We start from the raw sequence: 13,637 nt of genomic DNA, 5'->3' as shown, positions 1-13,637 counted from the left end.
TGATCTTCAGCTCCGCCCCTCTGACGCGCAGCCGGACAGCGCAGCTCCTCTGGGTGGCTCTTGTGCGCGTCAAATGAAGCAGCAGCGCTTCAGAAGGTGTCAGTAGTCTTAGTCTTAGCTGAGTCTAGCTGGTAGGCTGTTCTGCTAAGTCGGTTCAAACCACACGGAGGGCTTGTGACTCTGAGACATCATGGAGAAGACGGGCGATACAAGTGCTTACGGGGCTTCGCTCGCAGGAGGAGGCTTCGACGTCCACAAGTTTATCCGACAACCGCAAACTATCGTGCGGCTGCTCAGCTGGGTGAGTACAGTCTGGATGTAGGAGTTTGTGTTGTAGGTCACCACACAGTGTTCAAAGGTTCAAAAGAAACAGGAAGAGTATTCAACGTGGTCCGTGAGCAGGTGCGCCTCACCCGGGGCCCGTAAACTGCCTCTGTAAATAAATGACGGCTATGTTTGTTTGTGTTGGCCAGAACAACAGGCTACTTTCTGCGGCGTCTCCGCGGGGCGTCATGTTGCGTGCAGCTGGTGTATGACAGCAGCTCGGTGACGGCACAGGTCAACACTGCTGCTGTCAGAGGACCAAAGACTAAAAACTGTCAGATCTCCACTTCTGGAAGCAAAACACCAACTAAATATAGATTATGATCAGTTAGTTCAGTGGGTCTCAAAGTGGGGTCCGGGGACCCCCAGGGATCCTTAAGGGCGTCCAGGAGGTCCTCAGAAAAATGGGCAATATTTTAATTTCACTTTTATTATTTCATTGACTAGAAGTTGGTCCAGTGAGAGAATGTATAAGAATAACTATTCTGTTCATAGGTTTCACACTCTTAACTGTTATCGGCCCACCTACTGTGTAGACCAGTGGTTTCAAAGTGGGGTCCAGGGACCCCCAGGGGAGCTTGAGGGGGTTCTAGTGGGTCTCCAGCAAATCAGGCAATAATTTATTTTCACTATAATTCCATCCATAAGTAACACAATAACAGAATGTATGCCTATTTTGGTCATGGGTTTCATACATGTTCTGTAATAAAACATCTAAAAGCAATAATCTTATCAGATGGAGACCCTGGGACAAACTCTCATCAAATGGGGGTCCGTGGTCTAATTTGTGTCAACTTAGGGGTCCTTGATGTGAAAAAAGTTTGATAACCACTGAGTTAGTTATTCTCTGCAGTCTGTAACAATGCAGCTGTGTTCACCAGAGAGACAATTAATGAAAGGAAAATACCTTGTTCCTCATTTTATGTTTCATGGAAAGGGTAAAAGACAGCCAGATCATAGTCTGTATTATGAAGAAGTTCAGCAGACCGGGGGATTTTGCATATAGAGGGGAATTTATGCATCAGGGAAAGTTCTGGGAAGTTGTACATTTTTGTTGCTGATCACCTGTTGCTAGGCAAATCTTATGGCACAGATTTGTTTTTGTAGTTAGTAGGACACTGATCTGGAAAGTCCAAAATGAATCTCAACCAAACATATTATAGAATATATGGTATCTTATCCTTGGGTGATTATGAGCACACAGATGAAGGATTACCATTTCACCTGTCCTTGACCATCTCCTTGGCAAAATGAAACATTGAAAGTGAAAGTTTTGAGGGGAGTATTAGATTTTTTGAAACGTTTTATTTGACATGACTGCTTTCACCTCATTACAGACTCATATCTTGGATTACTAAGACTACAGCTGATTTTAATCTACTTGGTTCATGAAGCGTAAACTATTTGTTAGGCCTCTGGCTAATGTACACGCAGGGTGAGAGTAGCTCTACTGAAAACACATAACCTGGATAGTGTAGCGTATCCAGTGTGGTAGATGAGGACAGGACAGAATGTGCCCTTGGTTGCCACAGCCATTGAGTGTTATGTTTGTGTGTGTATGTGTGTGTGTGTGTGTGTGTGTGTGTGTGCATACGAGGGATTACTTGTGTATCACTTGTAAACAGGGGCTGGTGGGCAGGTAAGATGATACCTCTCCCCTGCTGACCCTCTCTTTTACTTGTGGTGAATGTGTGCCATTGATATCTCTCTCTCTCTCTCTCTCTCTCTCTCTCTCACACACACACACACACACACACACACACACACACACAAGAACTTTGCGAACCGGTGCTGAACTTTTCTCTAGATTGTAGCAACCTTAAACCCACACCGGCTAGATCACTGTGTATCTCTGGTAATTTTATTTTTACTTCAGTGAGCCTGAAGCACCTATGACACAAGAGGGGATTGTTCACTCTGTAACACCGCCTACATGTCCCATAATGCACCACACTTGCTCCTGTAATAATGAAAAGGCAGTGGAAATGTTGAATTACTGGACTACGCCTCCTCCAAAAGCCAAAATGATAAAAACCTGATTATTTTTAGTAGCAACACTGCTGTCCTGATGGTTAAATACAGTACTGAACAGGCGAAAAATGCACTTCTGATGGTGTTTTAGTGTAAAGACGAGGAGGGTGTCAACATTATTTCTACTGTTTACCGACCACAGCATGAATATGTGACATTAGGGCATCTTTTTAGCACTAACCCTAACCCCAACATACAAACTTTTTTTAACGTACGGAAACATCCATCTGTTCATCCAACGGTCCCTCTCTCTCACTTTTTTGTTGTGTTTGACACTCCCCATATTCGCTTCCCTTATTTTTCCATCTCCAGCTCATTCTCTGTACCTTTTGTCTCATCCTGTCAGCTTGATTATGGCCTCTCCTCCTGCCAACCCGTTAAACAGTCCCCTCTCTATCCTCCTCCCAGATCTCATTATGAGTGTTGTTAGTGGAGCTGGTGGCATCTCTTGAGTCACATGGTCGGCAGCTGCACTCAGAAGTAGGTCACATGGTTAGGTGGGAAACCAGAGCAGACAGTTAACAGACCACGTGATGGTCAGAGGGACTGGGCAGTAGTTAGCACTCTTTGCATTATAAACACACGATGACCACAGGAGCTGGGGGGTATTTCCAGAGTCAGCAATAAGTCACTGTGTATCAGAACCTGTAATAATATGTGTCATGTGTTTTGATTAATTTGTTCAAGTAGAAGTAGATATAGTCTATTTTGTATGTCTTTTAACTACATCAAATATCAACACTTGAAATGTTATGTCATACAATTTTAGCACTGTTTAACTTATTTAGTAACCTAATTTAGTGTTAATAATCCCAAGGTTGCTTCCAGTAGACACAAGCTAAAGCTGAGGATGTTTTCTATTTTTCCGTTTCAATTACTCTTCATGTTTGATACATTCAATAAACTGTGACATCTCATGTCAACATTACTGTATTTTCTTCCGTGTTTGTTTTTTTGAGACACCAGAGCTCCTGATTGCAATACTTTTTGGCTGCAGACTCAAGTATCAAATCTCCCAGTTTCTTAGAATGCACCACCAACAAAGTGTTTTCCAAATGGTCCCTGCTCTCAACTGAATTATCATAAGACAATGATGTGACAACTAAATAAAGCGTAATAGCAATTTCTGAGCAAGTTCTAAGTCTCTGCTAGTAAATTTTCATGCAGTACTTTCATGAAATCAGTCTCAAACCGGTTAATTTTGCTTTTCAAACTGGTTTGGTAGTGATGTAAAGGATGCAATGTGAAGTTGATGGTGAAACTTGAAAATGTTTCTTTAATTCAGTTAAAGGAACATTTTCTCAGTTTCCTTTTGTGTCTTTGTCAATCATTGAAGGCATGGGAGGATAAAATAAACCACAACTATGTTGATTCACTTGTCCTCAACCGCCACCTTCTTTTTTTTCTCTGTCTCACTGCAGATCTTTGCCATAGTGGTGTTTGCCAGCATCACAACAGAGGGATACGTCAACTCTGCCCACAGTGCAGAGGCAAAGTGCATCTTCAACCAGAATGACTCGGCCTGTCACTACGCTGTTGGCATTGGGGTGATTGCCTTCCTGGCCTGTGTGGGTTTCCTGGTGTTGGATGTTTACGTGCCTTTCATGAGCAATGCACAGGAGAGGAAATTCGCTGTGTTGGCAGACCTGGGATTCTCAGGTGAGCCAGAGCATTACTGTGGTTTCCTTGTTAGTTTTATAAGAGCTTTAAAGCTGCAATAGTTCTTACTTTTATATTAGCAATGGATTAAATGACTTTGTTTAATGTGAAAGAGGTCGCTCATAGTGACGAACCAACAGAAAAGTATCACCTGACTCTGCAGTTCCCCTCAGCTCTACAGAGTGTTTTAGCTTTTTTCACCTCATTGTTTTGGTTTTACGTCCTGCGACTTCCCTGTTTTTGTTCACTCTCACTGCTCTCATCAACCTCCTTTCTGGCGTGTTTTCACTGAAAAAGCTCTGATAAACCCACTGTTGTTTGCTACCTACCCACCATCACACCACATAGACAAAGTTATTGAATAGCTGGTTTACATAGCGGAGCATTTAGCAGCTAAAGAGCCAGATAGTTCCATTAGAAGTTGGTGGAGACCAAAACAGAGTTAAAAAATAGTGAATTTAAAACTTACATTTGTCAGGTGGCCAGAAACATGACTCCAAATGAATGGTAATGTTACGTAGTATCTGCTGAATGTGTCAATAGGCAACTGTTGACGGTGTAGGGTAAACTCATTTTGCTGGAAACTCACCTTTTTATTTATGAAAGACGTAAACATTGTGTATACGGTAAACTTGAGAAAGTATCTTGACAATGATAAAAGTTATGGTGAACATGGAGCCTCTTTTTAAGAAGAAAATCATAAATTATAGATTTTCTGAACATACTCGTATTCTACTATTTGTCATAGCCCCCTGGCACATGGCATACATGACTTTATGTCATCTGTCCATTATTATGTCAGTACAATAAATGTCAGAGTTGATGATTTTATTAAATTTAAAGAACATTATAGCATAAATGTGCATATTATTGAGAACTTTCAAAACTGAAAATATCTTTTTAAACCTTCAAGATTGTTATCACCTAATGTTATGTAAACACTGGATGAAGGAATAATGGTAAATATAACCAATGATGAACTTAATTACCATGTTAACATAAGTGGTTGTTTTTACAGTTAATGATTACGACTGTATTGGTGGTTTTTTGAAGTTGAAAGCAGGTTGTAGAATAGCGATTTTTTTTTTTTTTTTTTTTTTTTTTTTTTTTTAAATTTTAATCAGCCACAAGGTCATTGTTTGTCTTTTCTTCCCTTTTAGTTTCACTTTTCTCATTTGAATGTGACCATCTTCATACAGGAAGTCTTTGAGTGTTGGTGTGATGTGGGACAGACCACAGCTTGTTTGCAATATAACATAACATAATATAACATGTATTATTCACTGCTGAACGCAGTAGATGATGAGTGAGCAGCAGTGGTGACGGGGGAGGATGACATCACACGTTTTGTTCAACTAAAACATTCATCAGCTGCACACGACACAGTTCACAGTCAGCCATTCTTCAAGAAAACAAAGAAGTGGTAGTTTGAAAAATAGCCTGTGGTCATTTGAGCAGACGGGAACAGGAGAGCCTTTTTTATTCTTCTGATAAATAGTTTTTGTTCTTCCGGATGTTTTTCACAGGAATTTACTTCTTATACCAGAGTTTTCAGCAAAGCACTTTTGATATTCTTTCATGCGGTGAGGAAAAACAATCATTTATATCTGTGTATGTGTTTGTGCATCTGTGTTTCTGTATGTTTTCCAGGGGTGTGGACCTTCCTGTGGTTTGTGTGTTTCTGCCTGTTGGCCAACCAGTGGAGTCGCACACATGATGTCGGCGCTATCCCACAGGACGCTGCACGTGCCACTGTGGCCTTCTCATTCTTCTCCATCGCCACCTGGGTGAGCAGCACCGCTGTTGTCAGATTTTAATTTAAAAAAGCTCAAATTTTAGCCTCTTTCTTTGCCAGTGAACTCTAGTTGAGTCGAGTTTGGTGCTTTTTTGCTCATGTCATAGCTTTTTAATCAGTTCATTTTTCCTGCAATAAAGCAACCACTGGCTTCAGCTCATGCCAATATGGTGCACAAAAGTGTAAGAGACATGCTTGAAACATGCTTGAAATACTTCACATGACTGAACACTGTACTGTTTACTGTCAAACTTTTGCGTGGTAATGCAGCTGATTGTACAAGTCCTCCAACTTGGTGTGTTCAAGTGCTGGTGGAAACCTCTGAAATTTGATACTTTTGCAACTTTTTGTTACAAGAAACTATCATGAAGGTTGATTTCAAACAGATTTTTCACTTCCTGTAACTCTTGATTAGCTATATGCCACAATGAGCCACCTGTTGTTTTGTTATTATTTGTATTCTGGTTTCGATTTTCAGCATAAATTTAAATTGCAAGGGTGTACCTCAGAGGCTTTTTATATCTTTGTCATGCCAAACATTTGGCCTATCTCTCACAGGATTACAAGACAACACTGTGTGCCAAACATCAAAAATACAGCAAGGCATCTTCTGTGTACTCTTACATTATCTATACATCTACATGATTTCAGGTCACATGATGTTTATGCACAAATAAATTGCACAACACATAGCACAAGAAAGAATCTCATATGTCTGAGCCTCTAAGACTTCTCAAGACAACTCTGCATCAACCGCATCACAGAGCAACAACGATAATGTAGCGATAATGTGATACAGTGACTGAACAGACTAAGTGTCAGTGTGATGGATTATGTAATAATACTTATGTAATAATAAGCAAGCTTTTAGTCTTGGAGTTTATTTTTACACTGGCATGAGCTGAAGTGCTAACTTGGAAATCTAAAGCATGTGTTAAAACATATGCAGCAGTAGAGAAATGAAAAGTGATTTAGTGGAAACACTGTTGACTACCTGTAATGATCTGGATATTTTCCTCTCATCGTGCAGGGAATCCTAACCTACTTTGCTCTGGGTCGTTTCCGCCGTGGTGTCAATGACGTTACACTCCCGACCTACACAGAGCCGCCTCCAGATCACCACACCGCCTACCCCCCGACCTACGCCCCCACCTCCTACAACCCCACAACCTACACCCCTACCACTTACACAGCCTATCCCAGCAATGTAGCCGACGTGCACCAGCAGCCTCCCATCACCCCAAACCTCCAGCCGCAAGGAGATGTCGGCTACCAGCCGCCCAACTACTGAGACAAAGGGAGGTCACATGGACAAGGCGGTGTTCCAGGTCGTCGGATTGCAGTTGCACTGCACAGACTCAGAGCTATATCATATTGATGTGGTTTTACATTAGATTTAACACACTTTAAGTTAAACTGAGCAGTGCAACTGCAACCTAGAGATGAGGGACACCGCCGTTTACGTTGAGGGGTTGCAGCTCTCTGATCTGATCATAAGACATCAGGCTGAGAGTTGAGATTAGAGCTGATGATTGGGCAATCTCACCTTAGACCTGTGTGCAAAAATGCAACTTTTACCTCAAATGGGCTGATCGTAAAGGGGATAGGTAGATAGAATGTACCCAGGAGGTCAAAGGTCACATAATGTGGCTTTAATAAGAATACTTGTGACAGCTCCAGTCAGAGTGGAAGACGCCCACACGTAACATGTTTCTCTTTACTCTTTTGAATCCTAAGAATGTGCATTTGTACATAGATTTCACGATGTAAAGCTGCCATTTTAATGGATTTATGTGCCAGATTTTGTTTTCTTATTTGGTTTATGGATATTTCTTCTCCAGTGCATTTATCTTGAAAACCTATAAACAGTTTAGGATACATTGATTTATTTTGCAAAGTATTGAGGACAGTAGGAAAAGACCACTATGAAGCCAAATGGTCCTCTGTGATTTAGTTTTTGTGAAATGTGGAGATGATACAATTAAGTTTATTTGCCATAAAACTACCTGTGAAGGAATGTTTTCTGGGTTGTTTGTACTACAGTAAAACGGTTCACATGTTTTCCATCTCGACTAACTATGCTTGTAAGATCACTAAAAAAAAAACCAAACACAACTTGTGTTGGTAAAAATGGGTTGCATGTGCCAAACTGTAGATGGGTTTCTTGTACGTTCATAATCAGTGTCGCCCTTTGTAGCTTAAATTCAGACAGACAGGAGGGAGGGACATGTAGATAACCATGCACTTATTGAACAGGTTTATCCACCGAGCATGTCCTCACACTGAAGAGTAACTTATTAACTTCCAACACTGCTTCCTCTTCAGCCTGCGAACAAAGCTGCCTCAGACTTCCTCTAAGGTCTTTGTGTCATTTAGTTTTATGAACGCTGATGTTTATCTGTTAATGTTAATTGTTGAAGGCAGACTGCAGTGTGTATGTCTTTAACTATGACAGATTAAAACACTCAAACCAGCAGGAGTGAGAGACACACACACACACACACACACACACACACACACACACACCTGTCCTCCAGTCTACTGGTTTACTTTGTTGCTTTGTGCCTGGCAGTAATGATTTTATCATCTTGACTCCTCTGCCTGGGTCATATTCTGGCTGTTGTGACACTAAAAATTTGGCCTAAGATCAGTTTTCGCTTTTCATTCCAAGGTTGTTGCGGGGGTGTTCGTAGATATTAGATCTGTTAATGACACACCAGGAGTTGAATGTGGTTATATTTATTGAACATGACACTGTTGAGGTACATTGGAGAAGAAAAAACAAAACATGTGCATAACTTACTGAAGCCAAATACATGAAAAACACCGCTGATTTTCCATTTGTGCCTCAAGAAGAGAAACTTTAAAAGGGTATTTCGTTGAGGGAAGTTAATCAGAGTAAAATGTGTCATGATAACACCACAAAGTTAAATTTAGCTTAAACAGCTGTGTCACAGCTGCTCTCGCTGCTCTGCTTGAGTGATTCTTTTGCAATTCTTGATTTTCATGCTCCAGAAAAATCAGTTAAATTTGTTCTTCAGTGAACTCTTCAAAATCAATGTATTCATGTGAGTTTGTCATAATCACCCAGTTCAAATGAATCAACTGAACTGTGTCTCCAGCCCCCGTTTATTGCACAGTATTATAATAGTAACAACAAAGAGCCCATATTGAAGTTTCAATGTTTTTCAAGTTTTGAGAGATGAATACATTTCTGGTGTTTTGTTCAATGTTTCATTGAGGTCCGTGTTTTAGATGTGAGACTAGAATGCTTTCTGTAAAATAATTTATGATTTGTAACGCCTACAGCAAATGTTTTATAAAGACTGGCACAAGAAACTGGTCAGATTTTGGTTGGTTTGATTTCTTTTTCTATCGTGTTTCCAAATGTTTTTTGACCATTGAGTTATAAAGCATTTTTTGCTTTCAACTTTTGTCATTACTTCATGTCGGTGTCAGAAGCACAACAGCAATTCACTTAAGACCTTTTGTTCATAGAATAAAATCATGTTCGGTCTTAATTAGAATATTGTTGCATTCCTGTACTGCATATTTTATACAGTATAGTACGGAGGATATACTTTTCCAATCCAACCTGCCAGCTCACTACATGGCCCTGGAGCCTGCCAGGATTTAAACAGGTTATTTTGGTCCTCGCTAGCATGTGAGGGCATTGGATTACATATCAGTCAGAGCACTGAATGAAAAACATGAAAGTTTTGTAAGTAGGAGGAAAGAATATTGTTCCAACAGTCTAGGAAAATATTTGCAGATACATTAACAGCTAAAATCAACCTTTATGTTAACCATACTTTAACTCAGTACTTGTCCTAACCTGCCACATATAGTGTAACATACATACCTTTCCCTAAAGGGTGTCTTCAGTATGCATAAAATGGCAGAAAACACATTGTTAAACTGAAAATTATTTAAAACCACCAACATCACAGTGATGTGAATCCCATGTAGAGGGTTATTATCAAGTGTAATTCCATTATTTATACAGTTAATTAACATTAAAACAATAAATCACATAAAACACAGCAAATACAAAATTAAATTAAACTCTTGGAGACACTGCAAAGGCTACTTGGACGATAGGTTCACATTTGTTCAAATCTGTCTTTAAACAATGCTCATGTGCCCTTATGTACATTTAAAGTTTATGTTTGCTGTAAATGTTTCTCTGGCTCTTACTGACACCAAAAAGACTGTAGGAGAAAGAAGAAGTGTGTGTCCTCCACAGTTACAGTCTGTCACTCTTCCTCTGATTTGTCTCTGCAAGCAAACACTGTCCACTGAAGATCAATGCGAACATTTTATTTTCTCAACTCTGGAAGATACCGACCTGATTTGTCTAATTCAAGACTGCTGAAGCCTCATATTAGCTTCAGCTGCACTTCAAGAAGTATTTATATACAGAGTGAAGACTGTGGATTTTTTCCTCTTATCGTTTACACTAAAATCTCTTGAGGAGGGGATCTATTTTTGTGGCTAGTATGGACAAGAGGAATGATTACAGCAACCTTTCAATATACATAAGGACAGATGAGGATTGACAGACAACAAGACAGACTTGAAAAGAATGTAAACCCGTCCTTTAAAATACCCGGAAACTACAATCCAAAAGTTAATATTTCAGATAAAAGAATCCAACTTCACTCCACGCACATTTGATCGATGAACTTCTCAGCTCTCTGTTTAATCTCTGCAACAAGTGTTCAGAGTTGGAGAGAAGAAAAAAGCTTTCTGGGAATCCCAGAGTCCACAAGTTTTCCTGTGAGGGCATGATGTGGAGTTTCATTCCTGAAAGGATCACTGTTCTCTTTGTCCACCACCAGACCTCCATAACACTTTCTACACACCGCCTGATACTTGTCAGCTCCACCAATCACTTCCACCTGTGAGGCAGACAAACAACGATTGACTGGTTATAATTTGTTTTAAAAAAAAGGTAGAAAGGCACTTGTTTCTCATGTCCTGCCAAACACGTGCTCTGCATTGTGCACCAAATGTACTCTACACTTAAGGGTGGGTGATATGGACACAATATCGTAATTATTAAAATGATCCTAATATTGATGTGATCCATACACATCTATATTTAAAAGTGAGGCAGTGATAGATTTAGTTAACATTATCATTATTTATCGCTTGTCATAATACAATTACAGCATATAGACAGAATAAACCATAATATTGAATTATTGTACAGCCCTGTCACACCATCACCCTTTGAAAAAAAAAAAAAAAAAAAAAAGTGTTTTGGGGCACTTTGTGGTTATTCAAGACATGTCTAAAGTTTGCCTCCTCACCTCCTTCTCTGCTCCTATCCTCTTGGTGTAGGCAGCTTCTTTGTAACACTGCATGCAGACGGCGTTGAGCTTCACCACGCTCTCCGCTAGAGGGACGAGGTTCAGGATGTTTCCAAATGCCTACAAGAATGCACAAGACAGCAGAAAAGCAGTCAATACCACTGATTGCATGCAGGTATAATTACATTACAAGGACAGAACAGGCATACTATGGTGTGGAATAATGGACACACTGAACGGTCTGTCGTTTAGCTGCTCATGAGGATTTGTTCGTCACCCTCTCTCAAAAATGTGTTCCTTGTCCTGGACATTTTGTTGTGTCTACACTCACAGTGGTGTTCTTTCTGTCCCTGAAGCAGAAACACAGATACTCACTTTTCTCTGGAAGGTTCCATCCAAGGCAGCAACAATGACTGTCTTTCCTAAATTAGCCATCTCCTCGCAAAACTCCACTGTGTCTGGAAACTACAACAACACAAAAGAGGCACAAGTTTAGTTAGTGAGCAATTACGTTCCAAGACAAATCCCAGCCTGATATAAATCCTTGAACTGACGGTAAACACAGAGAGCAAGACATTCTGGTCTCTAAGACTAGTTAATGACAAACCAAGAGGGAATACTTACAAACTGGCCTTCATCAATTCCAATGACACAGACTTGCAATGCCAGAGACCTCACATCTCCCAGACAGTTGGCTGGTACCGCTGCCATTGTGTTTCTAAAAGATGAACAGGGCAGAAGGGAAAATCTTAATTTTTAAAAAGGAAATGTGTTGTGTAGTGCATCATTACCTTGCTTGACCAACTCTTTCACAGACTACACATCTCATAATATATCTGATAATTAACTTGCAAATGACTCCTTGCTTTATTCAGTTGTCCATCAAAATAATACCTGACAGGAAAATCTACATCTGTCAAGGAATCGCACCACTAGAGGTCAGTTTTTGCTTGGGTATAACACATTTTTCCAGTAACAACTCATCCTGCTCATGTTGTATTTGTTAATGTAGGAAAATGTCATAAATAGCTGTGCACAAATTAAATGAATGTGCAAGGTTACAAACATAAACAACTCTAAACATACGAACAAGCGATATTTCTGTAACTGAGAGCAATTTAGCAGAATACAATAACTTACCTGTCATGTGTGGCCAAGCCTTTTTCAGAATAACGTGTGTCTTTGGCATATTTGATCACTAAGCAGTTGTACTGGGCTATCTGGAAACGCCGCACTCTTCGCATCAGTTCAGTGCTGCAAATTAAATAACATGGATTTAGTTAACAGTAGTGAAACAGATCAGCAGAGACACTTCTGAACATCTGATTTACAATTTCAGAAACATTAAGACCAACTTATTGCCCATATAAAAGCATCAATTTATAACAATCTTATACTGTAAATTATGCAAACTGTATGTTTTGTGCATGAAAACACATTATGTGACACTGCCCCTCACACTGATTTCATACATACTGAATGATGTGCAACAGATTTAGCATAATATGCAAAAATAACAACTGACTGCCTGATATGTAAAACCTGTATAAACCGATCCTTAAATTGTAAGTGTTAATATGACTTACAATATATGATTCGTATTGATTTCAATGATGGCAGCTGGGTAAACAATGCAGGGTTTTGGCGGGATGTTAATGAACTCTGGGCGGTATTTGTGACATGAGTATTGTTTTAACATTATTTGAAACAGTGAACATTAATAATACTAGCTACACTTGCACAGAAACCTGCTGTGTTTATATTTATTAGTGAATAACTCACCTTTTTCCTGAAAACATCGGTCCAAAGATGACCTGCAAACAACAGCGGAGACTGTTAGACTGAACAGCGTTCATTTAAATACATGATGTCCTGTTTAACTATCTTGGGTTGTGTTAGTTGGGGTTACGATGTAAAGTAATATAGTTAGCTAACAGTTAGTTAATAAAGACAATAACTTTAAATAGATGCAAACCTGTATTTGTCCCCGTGCCTTCATCGGTGAATTTGGAAGAACTCTTGGAAAATCAATGCAGTCCATTTTTATTTGAAGAGGTTATAGTTCAACAAAACTTGTTAAAAAGGTTGTTTAAAACAAAGATATTCTCCCAGAGGTAGCAAAGTTATCAGTGACTCTGAAACAACAAATTGAATGTGGCGCGTCGCCGGTTCCCTTTATACGTCCATGGTAACTATAGGCGGCTATTGAGATGACAAGAGCGGCGACCAATCAGAGCAGAGCAAGTAGTGGCGCCCCACCTGCAGGAAGTGACGTGTGGTCCCGCCATGGAGCGCTTGCTTTTTTTCCCTCCCAACTTTATTGATAACAGTCAAACTCAAACAACAGTAACAGAAGTTTTAAGAACAAAAAGAGGAGACAGAGTGCCAGGGAATTCAGTTATGACATAAAAAAAACATTCAGAAAAGGGATTGTGCAAGAAGCTTTTACATTCACTAAAAGCAAAATAATACCTAGGAAAATAAATGAATAAATAAAGGGGCACAGGTTGATA

At 39.8% G+C, this 13,637-nt stretch overlaps 2 protein-coding genes across 2 annotated transcripts; one reads left to right on the top strand and one right to left on the bottom strand.

The window, feature by feature from the left end:
• Positions 1–23: 23 nt before the first annotated feature.
• Positions 24–9,239, top strand: syngr2b (synaptogyrin 2b). Its single transcript, XM_042431424.1, has 4 exons — positions 24–301; positions 3,777–4,014; positions 5,665–5,801; positions 6,840–9,239. The coding sequence occupies exons 1-4, from the start codon at positions 191–193 to the stop codon at positions 7,098–7,100; spliced, it is 747 nt and encodes a 248-aa protein (XP_042287358.1). The 5' UTR covers positions 24–190; the 3' UTR covers positions 7,101–9,239.
• A 1,242-nt stretch (positions 9,240–10,481) lies between these two features.
• tk1 (thymidine kinase 1, soluble) lies at positions 10,482–13,301 on the bottom strand. Its single transcript, XM_042431435.1, has 7 exons — positions 13,100–13,301; positions 12,907–12,938; positions 12,265–12,378; positions 11,749–11,842; positions 11,500–11,589; positions 11,125–11,244; positions 10,482–10,710 (listed from the first exon to the last, which is right to left on the bottom strand). Exons 1-7 carry the CDS (start codon positions 13,163–13,165, stop codon positions 10,531–10,533), a joined length of 696 nt encoding a protein of 231 aa, XP_042287369.1. The 5' UTR covers positions 13,166–13,301; the 3' UTR covers positions 10,482–10,530.
• Between the last annotated feature and the right edge of the window lie 336 nt (positions 13,302–13,637).

The sequence above is a fragment of the Thunnus maccoyii genome, chromosome 2 (assembly GCF_910596095.1).
Source record: "Thunnus maccoyii chromosome 2, fThuMac1.1, whole genome shotgun sequence".
Taxonomy (NCBI): Eukaryota; Metazoa; Chordata; class Actinopteri; order Scombriformes; family Scombridae; genus Thunnus; species Thunnus maccoyii.
Note: the sequence above shows the minus strand (reverse complement) of the source record. Positions and strands in the feature narration are given on the sequence as shown.

Coding starts and splice junctions, on each gene's coding strand:
- syngr2b (XM_042431424.1), top strand. CDS start 191: ATGGAGAAGACGGGCGATACAAGTGCTTACGGGGCTTCGCTCGCAGGA. Junction 302..3,776: donor TCGTGCGGCTGCTCAGCTGG/GTGAGTACAGTC, acceptor GTCTCACTGCAG/ATCTTTGCCATAGTGGTGTT. Junction 5,802..6,839: donor TCTTCTCCATCGCCACCTGG/GTGAGCAGCACC, acceptor CTCATCGTGCAG/GGAATCCTAACCTACTTTGC.
- tk1 (XM_042431435.1), bottom strand. CDS start 13,165: ATGGACTGCATTGATTTTCCAAGAGTTCTTCCAAATTCACCGATGAAG. Junction 12,379..12,906: donor CCGATGTTTTCAGGAAAAAG/GTGAGTTATTCA, acceptor TTTAATTTGCAG/CACTGAACTGATGCGAAGAG. Junction 11,590..11,748: donor GAATTGATGAAGGCCAGTTT/GTAAGTATTCCC, acceptor GTGTTGTTGTAG/TTTCCAGACACAGTGGAGTT.